The sequence below is a fragment of the Ptychodera flava genome, chromosome 6 (genome assembly GCF_041260155.1).
Source record: "Ptychodera flava strain L36383 chromosome 6, AS_Pfla_20210202, whole genome shotgun sequence".
Taxonomy (NCBI): domain Eukaryota; kingdom Metazoa; phylum Hemichordata; class Enteropneusta; family Ptychoderidae; genus Ptychodera; species Ptychodera flava.
Window position 1 is genome coordinate 22,098,693 of NC_091933.1, and position 12,450 is coordinate 22,111,142.

The window sequence follows — 12,450 nt, forward strand, 5'->3', positions numbered from 1 at the left end:
TATCCCTATATACCAAAAATCGGACATCCAGCTCTATTGGCTTGCTCAGAATTAGATATGCGCATAATTAATGAGGTACAATATGTGGTGTCATAAGGTGTCCCATCATACCAAATATGAAGGATGTAGCACTTGTGGTTACTGAGTTGTGGACAAATATATATATTTGAGGTCAAAGGTCATTCAGGTCACGTCACATTTTGTCATAATAATTGTATAGCTAAGTTATTCCTATATACCAAAAATCAGACCTCTAGCTCTATTGGCTCGCTCAAAATTAGATATGCGCATAATTAATGAGGTACAATATGTGGTGTCACAAGGTGTCCCATCATACCAAATATGAAGGATGTAGCACTTGTGGTTACTGAGTTGTGGACAAATATATATATTTGAGGTCAAAGGTCATTCAGGTCACGTCACATTTGTCATAATAATTGTATTGCTAAGTTATTCCTATATACCAAAAATCAGACCTCTAGCTCTATTTGCTCGCTCAAAATAAGATATGAGCATAATTAATGAGGTACAATATATGGTGTCATAAGGTGTCCTATCATACCAAATATGAAGGGTGTAGCACTTGTGGTTACTGAGTTGTGGACAAATATGTATATTTGAGGTCAAAGGTCATTGAGGTCACGTGACGTTTTGTCAAACAAATTATATTGTTAACTTATCCGTATATACCAAAAATCAGACCTCTAGCTCTATTGGCTTGCTCAAAATTAGATATGCGCATAATTAATGGGGTACAATATGTGGCGTCATAAGGTGTCCCATCATACCAAATATGAAAGGTTTAGCACTTGTGGTTACTGAGTTATGGACAATAATGTATATTTGAGGTCAAAGGTCACCAAGGTCACATGATATTTTGTCAAAATGTCTGAGATATTGCGTGAACTGATGGACTCACTGATGGACTCACGGACGGATATGACCCAATCTATAAGTCCCCTGGACTTTATCCGTGGGGACTAAAAACTGTGTCACTGCATCCTTTAGGCAATATGAATACGATGAGAAACTAAATTTTTATTTTTCTTGGCCTTATACATGGGAGTCTATGGAGAACTGCCTTATACATGGGAGTCTATGGAGGTGTAAACTAAAAAGTCCTCTAACACGGCCAAATTCGATCGCATTGTGAAACAAATCGACGTGCATCTGTATGGGGTTAGGTACTATTCTTGTACTGCAAAGTTTGAAAGAAATTGACCAGGGCATGTCTGAGATATCTGCGTGAACGGACGGACGGACGGACGGACTGACATGACCAAACCTATAACTCCCCCAGGACTTCGTCCGTGGGCACTAAAAACAACGCAACAGTTATTACAGCTACATCGGCGGTAGGTTCATATCCAGAGCCCCGTGCGGTCTGCCGCCGTCGCTTGAAAACAATCTCATAAACTGGCCATATGGGCAACTGTGTATGGGCAGCTGGATACTTGACTTCCGGAGAAGGCGAGCTGTCACGTTCAAGCTCAGGATTATTTGTCGATCAAATTTCAGTAAATTTACCTTACCTAGATGAAATTTTGTATAGGCTGAAATTTCGCCGAAGTTTGACAAAATTGCATCGATTTTTCAGGTTCATATCCGACATTTTTGAGTTTTGAGTGCAGACAGAAATAAGTTTTGAGGCAACATACATGGCTGCGACCCCATGTTGACCCCTAGCCCTGCGTACGATGCTATGTGCTACAGCTAACACACAGCATAGTACGCAGGGCTAGCGAGAGAGTTGCCGACATCGACGGTTATTTACGAGAACTGAATAAAAGACTGTCATTTTTGGAAGCGATCGAGTAGCTGAGGTAGGCTGGGATACGACTTGGGCCCAAGAACGCTGAATTTCGGCAGTAATTTGGCTTTTTACGTCAAGTCCCAAAATCACAGGCGCTTGGCACATTGCTTGGATAATAATCGTATTTAATATGTAGAATGTCTATATTGAACCTGATTATTCAATAAAAGAATCACCCTACGCGATATTAGTGTAGGCCTATAGGCCTACACGTTGACTGGCATTGTACCTATGGCTGCCTGGCTCGGGCACGGCGAACGCACTGCATAATCATCAATGTGTAGAATGTCTACATGACTTCATTATTTATTAAAGAATAATGGTGCGTGATATTACTGTAGCATGTCAGCTTGCTTAACCGAGCGGCTGTAGAGCTCTGCAGGGCTTTGGCCCGGCTTTGGCCTGTTGTCCACTGCTGCACAGACAGGAAGTCAAGGCGTGAAAGTAATTCACAGCCCGACTTCATAAATCAGCGAAATTCACGAACTCTGAGCGTTTCCGGTGATAAAAACTGGTCAACGGTCAGATGGTTGCATAAACAATCGATCGACTGGCCTCTTTTGCCTAAAATCATACTTACCCTATGCTACTGGCGAGAAATCGTTCTGAAATCGGCTGGGCACACCAACCCAGCGCCGGCCATTTTGAATAAGCTGCATGCAATGTATGCGCCAGTGCAAACAACCCTGGCAGATGACGTCATTGCTCTTCTCTCATTGGACGCGTACATTGAATGCAGCTCATTCAAAATGGCCGGCGCTGGGTTGGTGTGCCCAGCCAATTTCAGGACAATTTCTCGCCAGTAGCATAGGGTAAGGTATGATTATAGGCAAAAGAGGCCAGTCGATCGATTGTTTATGCAACCATCTGACCGTTGACCAGTTTTTATCACCGGAAACGCTCAGAGTTCGTGAATTTCGCTGATTTATGAAATCGGGCTGTGAATTACTTTCACGCCTTGACTTCCTGTCTGTGCAGCAGTGGACAACAGGCCAAAGCCGGGCCAAAGCCCTGCAGAGCTCTACAGCCGCTCGGTTAAGCAAGCTGACATGTACAGTAATATCACGCACCGTTATTCTTTAATAAATAATGAAGTCATGTAGACATTCTACACATTGATGATTATGCAGTGCGTTCGCCGTGCCCGAGCCAGGCAGCCATAGGTACAATGCCAGTCAACGTGTAGGCCTATAGGCCTACACTAATATCGCGTAGGGTGATTCTTTTATTGAATAATCAGGTTCAATATAGACATTCTACATATTAAATACGATTATTATCCAAGCAATGTGCCAAGCGCCTGTGCGCAAGGCACTGGCTTTGAAGTCACCGACCCTACGTACGGGTCTTTGCAGGACTGTGGTGAGCGGGGCGATTAGCTGTAGCGGAACACACAGCATCGTACGCAGGGCTAGTTGACCCCAAGTGAAAACGTGTTCGCGATCAAATCTTCCTATATTTTTTTCAGAATTTTCGACAAAATCATTGCTTCGTAAATCTTTTGTAAAATATAAAATACTAAAATAAAAATGCGATGTGCCATGTCTCCGGATTTCTAAAATATCGTTCGTTGACCGTTCGACGGAATACTCATTTCGCAAACTTGTGACGCAGTTGAAATTCAATACTGACCGCCAAATAATCTTAATGAGACGAGATCATTCTGAACATCCTCCAAATTATCCAACCATTCGCGTTAGAGTTCAGCTCGCTTAGAGTATCATAACATTCTTCGGCCTTTGTTTAGATCGACCCTAATCTCTCCCATTTAGGAAATAAATACACAAGCTACCTTGACAAAACTTCGTGCACCATCAAGGACCAAACGCACTACAAATCTGTCTTGACGTCATCATCTCCTTACATGGTAATCGGCATACCGTATTTTTTAGCAAAGGAGACACAGAATACGTCGGAGTATTCAGTTTCAAAACGTATTACATTGTGTGATGTTGTCAAAAAAAGGTAATGTTACTGCAGTGGTATAAATTACAATACACAAAAGTTCAAATCAGTTTATTTTGGACTGGCTTTACCCAACATTTCATATTGTTTCTTATGCCAGATTTGACCACGTGCTTACTGGAGACCCCTTTACATGCAAATTTTGTGTCAAATGGTGTGTTCTCCTGGAAAAACAAACGTACGATTTCTATATGAAGGAGGCGAAATTTGCCCTCAAAACTCGAAACCACCCCTATGGGGTGTACCTAGCTATTTTGAACGAGCTTCTCGAATCTGCAGCTCTATTTCGAAATGATGGTCTGGTTTTCTCAGCTCAAGGATAAGTGTTCTCCATCGCTGTGGGCATTACTATTCTCAACTGGGGGTACAGTTTCCAGTCGTAATGTTTTTCATTGTGTCCGGGATATAAAACCTATAATTAACACTAGTCCACATATTGTCAGCGATTAAACATGTTACAAGTTTAAATGTTAAATTCTGGTCTCGAGCCCTCTGTTCGACCAAACTGAAATTACCCCTCCCACTTTGGCTCGTCCAGTGGGTGTAGCAAGGGTCGTGCCATCGCCTAGGAAACGGAGGGTGCATTAATTGTTGCATTTCGATGCACATTTTGATTATATTCAGAAGATTTTGTGGCAAAAACTCAGATAGAGAAGCATTAATATTCACATCTCACTTATTCAAGACTGGCTGAGAGCAGCACTTCCATTCAGTTAACATCATTACGCCATTTATTATGCCAAGAAAGATGAAGCAAAGACATTTTGCCCTCCCTGGTCTCAGCCAGAAATGGTTATACCTTACAGAGTTTTTTCCCACGGAATGAAAACAAATGTACTTGGGCTGAGGCCTAAGTACAATAATAATAATAATAATAATAATAATAATAATAATAATAATAATAATAATAATGCATTACAGAATATATAAAGTATCATAGCTTGCACAATAGCGAATATTTTGATAATTTGATAATGCTTTGATCATAACAATCACTGTCATCTTGAATTTCAATGATTTACAAAAGAAACTAAGAAATCTCCCATATTAAGAATTGAGATATTTAAGACGGTGCCCTCTTTTTGCATTACACTGTTCTTATACTTTTCTTATTGAATGTCATGTATGAATAAAAACAAATAATTATCGGCTGGTCTAACGAACCTATCAAACATTACTGTTATTTCCGCTTGATATTTGCTATCGAGATCACGCACTTGTGACCTTAGGTCAATGAAGGAGCTTTCGACCTGCTCCAACCAATACCAAAAGTTTCAATGGCGAGCGGTTCGAGTACCTCGGCAGGTACAGGGGAACCGCGAAGTACAGCGCCTCCGAACTGGCCCCTGTTCAGGAAAACGCCTTATTCAAAGTTGAAAACCAACGTCAAGAGGAAAATCGGAATGTACCTATCCGACAGTTACACGGTAGCTAATGACTGGGTTGTATTAGCGGAGGCACTCGGGCTGGACAACGACGAGATCACGATGATTCGCTTGGAGGGTAGGAAAGAAGGCAAACTCGCCGGCGAGATTATGCTCGATTTATGGTCGAATAAGGGAAATGACAGCACTGTGAAAGTTCTTGAGGACCTGTTGATTGGCATACAACGATACGACGTTCTCGATGTGCTGTACCAAGGTGCGCAACGTAAGTGGCTTTAAGTTCACCAGGAAGTTGACTGAAATATTTGCCCACGCATTTACACACACATACATGTAAAGTAGGTGGTTACCCTACAGCAAGGCTTACAGCTTGGAAAATTTATGACACGGCCAATTTTTATAAACATTCAGCACTACACGGTCTAACTGCACCGTCCGGTAAGTTCCATGATGTGACCGAAATAAGGCGCGATCTTTCGGAACCTCGCATATATAGGATCACGGTCCCTCCACCAAAACCGTGATAGGCTGAACACTTAAATTCAAGGTGACCCTGCATGTACCGGCAACACATCATCCCTGTGTACCGCCTACCTGGTCAAATGAATACATGTCTCATGCAGCCATCACGATTAAACAGCGGGTAGCAGTCGAACCATGGCACCCGCAGTACTGGTGGTATGCTTTTTTCGAGCGAAAAATGATGACGAGAGAAATTATGTCACTGATACGCAGTCCCTTCACCTCTGTGGCGTGGTCGATAATAACATAGGGGTTCTCTACATGTCTGCCCCCCGGGGTTGGCGTTGGGTTAGAGGTGTCTTGGTCTTAGGTCCATGGTCTCAGCATGGACGTAAAAATGGTCTCAGCACAGGTTTCTTTTAGCTATTGTTTATTTTTATTGTTTTTTAATACGTTTTACTACGATATATTTTGCCTTAAAGATGGTGTCTTTGGTGTCTTATTCTCAGTATTCTAATTATGTTAGCGCTGGTTTTGTAAAGATTTCTTTTTCCCCTTCGCTGTGTCATGTATTTGTCCTGACCATTTTTCAAGTCTATGCTGCGATCAAGACACCTCTACCCTCACCCCCACCCCAGGGGACTGACATGTAGACGACCCCCCTATGATAATAACGAGATGTTGAACAGTTTTCATTCGTCGATGTTTACATTCTTGATATTTTGAACATGAAATCGGGCTGGCATGACGACATTATAAAATGTTTGAAACTTTAGAAACGAGTGGACCGGCGATATCGACTGCTGGCGATTACTTCACGATATGTTACGGATGGCGGCCTTCATAACATTTATTCAGTGAGTACTTATTTCCCCGAGTACGCATTACCATGGAGCTAGAAACGGAGCTCCGTGGTATTACAGACGTTTGAATACATGTAAGTAATGACACGTGATTGGTACGTGACAGTTGAAGATGTAAACATCCCTCTGACGGGATTAACAATGACAGCAAGAATGAAGGAATGCGGTTTGGCACTATGGTTTTACGCACCAATTCCCACCACTTTCGCTTGTGTCATAATTTAGTTATTAGTCATCGTACTATTCCTGAAGCTGTTTAAAGTAAAAAAGTTTGTGATTCCCAGTGCCACAATATCAAAACAGTTTCAACAACAACATCAACCGCGGCTAGATTTGTTGACGACTATTACATTACTCAGGTAAACACACATAATTTTCTTTCCAATCCATCGGCAAAGAAAGGCTTTCTGTTAATAGCATTTCGATTGCTAAGTTCCGTCATTCGTAGGCTTGTTTTTATATATATATATATATATATATATATATATATATATATATATATATATATATATATATATATATATATTCAACAGTATGTTTACCGTCTAGGAAATGTAGTAGGTTTCCGCTTGTTATCGTACCCTCGAAACTCTTCCGCTTTCAAGGAGTCATAACAATTGCTAGTTCCGCCCAACGTTCAGACTGGGAGATCTGGTAGATCGTCCCTGATCCAACTTCCACCGGTTCTGACGTGAGTACAAGTAAGACTAAAGTCACGTTCATAATGGGCTTCCATGAATTAGATATGGGAGTGGGCGGCGCGACAATCATCAAAATACAATAATTTCATTTTTCAACTCTTTTACATGATTTACAACCCTCTCGTGCCGAGTCGGAGCTTACTAATGACATGGAGTTGGCGTACTTTTATCTTGGACTGACAACCGTGCCAGCAAAAGATATACAAGCAGTAAACTTCGTTTGCCCATTCGCTTGATTATTCAGATTATTACAACGTGATAAAGTATCAAACATGGCGACTTCTGCATATGTTATTGAGTGTGTCAAGACTGCGTTAAATTACTCTTTGTAATGGTATGTTTTCAGTAGCACTTCTCGATTCCGATTCCCCTCAGCGCTTTGTGATGCCATACGCTGTGCTGCTTCACTCGATTTTGTACATGAAACATGTAATGCTCTCATGTCACACATGCTGTTTAATCATTATATATTATACTATAGCTCTGTGCCAACTCACCTGTACAGTCATAATGGACCAAGACAACACGGTAGACCTGCCCAGGGAAGAACTCACCGTGCCCGAACAGGACAGTCTCAGGGTAGCACTTGACGGGCCTCTGAGAAAACTTGGTTTCTCGCCGGACGATCTTGAAGTCAATCTTGTCAGCGACAGAAAAATTACCTGGGACACCGAAACCCACGTCCTAAAAGTGAGTACAATCGTGACTTGAAAAGTGTTCGTTTGCGATTTGCTTGAAAATATTGCGGCATTTGTTTTTCATACCACAAATTTAAAATAAGTACATTGTCAAGGTGATGAGCCATGCATCTATACTATTAGGCCTATATACGCCAAAGAAGAAAAAATCACAAATGCATTGACTGTAGGTTTAGGTCAAAGTGTCATTCAAATCATCTAAATTTAAAAGATTTCTGTTTGAAACTCTTTGTCACACCTTTAAACAATATTTGCCATTTTGCCACAGTGCTGGTGATATTATTATTATTATACTTTTTGAAGTTTTGAACTTTGAATAATTTTGCAAAAATAATTTGAATTTTTTGAAACATTTTCTAAGTTTTATGTGGAGTTAATAGAGCATAGACTCTCGAGAGTCTATGAGTTAATAGAGCAAAGATTTCCTTGCGATTGAGGACTTTCTTGCATGACATATGCAAATGTCCATCATGGGATTTACCTGTGTCATCATCATGTTCTGTTTTTGTCCATAAGGAAGAATACTATGATTGAACTCATTCATACGCACGAGTGATTATGTTGTAAACACTCTGGTGTAATGAATGCAGTAACTACTAACATTTTCACATCCTCATTCTGAACCACACCAGGGCTACCACATCTACCTTTCCAAAAAAATACCAATTCAGATGCCGGAAGTTAGCTCCTCATCATCGCCGTCGGGAACGGAAGGCTTGAGTCCTCTTCCAGAAAACGATAATGATGATGTGGAAGTGATTACACCGACCAGCAAAAGTGCAAATGAGGAACCAGAATACGCTAACCTTGATGTCAACTTTGGATGGCATCAGTATTTGCCTGATAATAAATATGAGGTGAATAGCATGGACTACTGTTTGGTTTCCCCCAATACGGTTTTCTTTTGCACTGTAGACGTTTTCTTTTGTAGACCTTATATATATAGCCAACAAGACTACACCACATGGTAAAGCCTTGAAAGATTTACAGTGCAAAGTAAGGGCACACTATTTGTACATGTCATCCGTATGACTCCAAATGTAACTCTTGCGCGTGCACGTGTGATTAACCTCGCGTAGATTTTTTTTTTGGGGGGGGAGGGGAGTATGATTTACATTTGAAAAACGTCTGCCCTCTCAAATGTAATTTCCGTTTTTGACATCAGAGCTTTTGCACTATTTGGATGAACATTAAATGTTGTAATTATCTTGACCACCACCAGTTTAAAATAAACTTCCATCACGTCGTGATAATTTCATGTTTAGTTCTATTTTTGTTGACTTTCAAGGCCAGCACCTGTCATAATTTCTTTGTGTCGGCAATTCAAATGTTGTTCCCGTCAGTATAGCTTCTCACTCCAAATGTGGAAAACATCGATTGTCACAGGCAATTACCGGGCGCACAAGCTTTGTAAAAAATCTCTTATTGCTGTATATGGTGACCTTTATTGACCTTGGATGACCTTGAATGTCTCACATAGTCTCTTTCACTCTTCAAGATCATCAAGGTGATGAGAGATTACCTGAAGGCAGATGGTTACTTCATCATCAGAAGGACGAAAGAGGGCCATCTTGCTGTCAGTGTCACGTAAGCACATTCAGATAATATCTTGACAGATAAATAGATAGAGGAAGAGAAAAACAAAGAATTTATTTACCACAATCGATATAGGAAAGTCGTACTTTGTTTCTTCAAATGAAAACCGTTGAACAAAGTTCAATATTTGGATGTGATGGAATAATATATTCTAAATGACCTAGTCTCAATACCAACAATCATTTCAGCATGATCTGCTGTTTCCCTAACGTACATCACAGTGCTCTGAATTTCGGTGGGTTTGTCCTCCATCTATTGGCAACAACTTAGACTAGTATATTAATATAGGTATATCAAATCAACACTGTAGTAAGCTCTGAGAAGATACAGATACATCATCACTTTACAGATTAAACTAGATCCATCCTGTGGGCTAGTTTTATGGGTAATTATATATAGCATAATTCCTTCGTTTATTATATCCGATTCAGTTGTAACATTTTGTGCACATATGCAGTAAAAGTGCAATTTCAATAAACCAATATCATAAAAATGATATCAATACATCAACACCTAGCAATCATGAACCTTCAGATAACAATAATTACATCAAAAATTAGGGAGACAACTTTTTGACTCACCTTGCCCACTTGTTTCTTTTGAATTCTGTATATAGTACATTACAACAATTGCATTTAATTTTTTTCTTGTTGAATTTACTCAGATACATGGGAAAAATTAAACACTTCAAGATCTATAAGCGCAAGGGACTTTGGTACTTCTACAGAGATGGGGAGAGGAAGGACTCCATCGAGGGACTGATAAAATATTACATGGACATGCCCTTGGTATACACACAGAAACAACTTAGGGAGTCCAATAACTCGGAGGCGCCCCCACTGCCACCAAGAGTCTCGTTGAAACTGAAATATCCCGTGTGTGTTGACAGGAAACTTGAGGAGTCCCATCGAACTTTAAAATATTAAAGCGACATGATGTCAACGTCTTGATCAAGAGTCTATACAACTTGTGGAACTGCCTGTCATAATTGCACAGAGTGTAAGTTATCTGTACTTTAAAAGCACAGGTTCAGTGATCATGATTATTGACTTGATAAAGCCATGGCTCGGTATCAAGGCGAGTTTCAAGGAAAAACAAAGGATTTTAAAAACAAAATGTAGCCAGGGCAGACATTAGATTTCTGTGAGTTTTACCAGAAATTGAGGACAGCAGAAACCCGCGGTGCAATGACACTTGTCATCATTTTTCTGTATATCAAAATAAAATGTTTGGCATTTTACTTTTGTCAGATTGTCTTTCACCAGAGGAATCAAGGAAAAATTCTAACTTGGGATTTTAAGACAGGATACATGTTATCGCGTAGCATATACTATCATCAGCTGTTGTGGATCGGAAACCATACACAGGATTCTTTGAATTCGTCAAATGTGTTGATGCAATTAAATTATATGTATAAAAACACTGCTGTGTATCTAGGTTTTATTACAAAAAAATTGCGACCACCTTTGTATTTTTAGCCGTTTCCATGAAAGTCTCAGGGTTTGTAGAATTCATTTTTGTCAAATCTGTTGGTTTTATCACCAAGTCCGATAACTTCTGTAACTTCCAACACTTTTCGTTTTGAAATGTAAGTGAAGATCTTAAACTCATTTTGTCAAAAGGAGTATATGTTTGATGAGTTGATGTGTAAACATTTAGATATTAATATCAGAACTGCCTTCTAGTCCATTACTGGAAAATTGTAACAATCAGAAACTAGCCTAAGAAATCATAGTTTACACAGCAAACAATAACAAGAGAATTAGTTGCCATAGTGAACATGAAAAAGAGTTCCATCAAATCTGATGGAATACAAATACGACATCCATTGTGTCTACGAAATTACCAATTGTGATGGTGGATTCGTGCATTTTCTGAGGCGGGCAACCTGTCAAGTTTTGAATTCCCAAATTTTTGCCACGTGACCAGATTGGATGTCTATATATAGCTTTAACAGAGAACAGTTGTACATACTAATACAGTATATGGACATTACTTACTATTTACTACAGTAAGAATGACGGGGTGTTGGTGTTGGTTGAGTTTTAAAAATATTATATTCCTATATAGGCCTACATGGTAATTGTTCTAGCACCGGGCATATGATTTTTTTTTAGTTCACGTGTCTTCAAGGCTATACAGTCTGTTCACCCGTGGACATCCATTTTCTAAAACTGTACCAGAATGTTTCTTCAGAAAAGGCTTATAGAACTGTGATTTTTGTGACTAGTACCGCTAGTCGAAATACTTTGTAGCTCAAGTTTTCTTTTGTTAAAAAAACGAAACAAAGTCAAGGTGCAAATCTTAGAGGATTTAGGAAAGTTGACAGAAAGGACACAGAAGGAAGTACCAAAAGTGAAAGTTTCCTGTATCGATACAGGATTTGTGTTAGTAAACTTGGTACAATGTTTATATATAATGTATGTATAATTACTACTAATTATAAGTTATTGCCAGATAATAGGCATGCTTATCATGCTGCCCTCGTTAAATAACGTTTAATAAAATAAACTAAAATACAACCATAAGGCTGAAGTAATTAAAGTCTTTGTTTTACGTCCCTGCATGTGTACGTTTTCGAAGGTTTTCATGAAAAAACACCTACATTGTATTTGAATAGGACTTTATTGCATAGCTTTATTGCCTACAAATCTTTGTGTATGAATTTTGTAAAATGTACAATGTCTATATGGTCGCAGATCGAAAGTTACATGGCCTTGTAAATTACGGAGATGATATCGATAAAAAAGTTTCTGTTTTGATTCTTGAATGTGCACTTATGGAATACCACTCAAGTAGATGAGCTTGCAACATTACTACAATATCCCATTCTCCCAAATTTATATGTAAATGTTATATAATTATATATTATATATTAAGTGTTATATGCAGTCAATATGCCAAAGTCATTTTAAAGAACTTCGTTCTGATATTAACAGTCATCTGCACATACGATAATATCTGTCT

The 12,450-nt window shown here is 39.4% G+C and overlaps 1 protein-coding gene across 6 annotated transcripts; it reads left to right on the plus strand.

The window, feature by feature from the left end:
* Positions 1–4,934: 4,934 nt before the first annotated feature.
* Positions 4,935–12,011, plus strand: LOC139135171 (uncharacterized). Of its 6 annotated transcripts, none has more exons than XM_070702431.1 (5): positions 4,935–5,419; positions 7,671–7,879; positions 8,520–8,744; positions 9,386–9,474; positions 10,148–12,011. In XM_070702431.1, the coding sequence occupies exons 1-5, from the start codon at positions 5,056–5,058 to the stop codon at positions 10,407–10,409; spliced, it is 1,149 nt and encodes a 382-aa protein (XP_070558532.1). In that variant the 5' UTR covers positions 4,935–5,055; the 3' UTR covers positions 10,410–12,011. The 6 variants fall into 6 exon arrangements, with proteins under 6 accessions (XP_070558532.1, XP_070558531.1, XP_070558534.1 ...); XM_070702430.1 differs by having other exon boundaries at positions 4,937–5,428; XM_070702433.1 differs by lacking the exon at positions 4,935–5,419 and adding an exon at positions 6,626–6,847.
* Positions 12,012–12,450: the final 439 nt, after the last annotated feature.

What these genes read in the sequence shown, in the direction of transcription:
- LOC139135171 (XM_070702430.1), top strand. Translation starts at nt 5,056, where the DNA reads ATGGCGAGCGGTTCGAGTACCTCGGCAGGTACAGGGGAACCGCGAAGT. An exon ending in TGCCTGATAATAAATATGAG is followed by an intron (nt 8,745 to 9,385) that starts GTGAATAGCATG and finishes TCACTCTTCAAG; the next exon opens with ATCATCAAGGTGATGAGAGA. An exon ending in CATCTTGCTGTCAGTGTCAC is followed by an intron (nt 9,475 to 10,147) that starts GTAAGCACATTC and finishes GAATTTACTCAG; the next exon opens with ATACATGGGAAAAATTAAAC.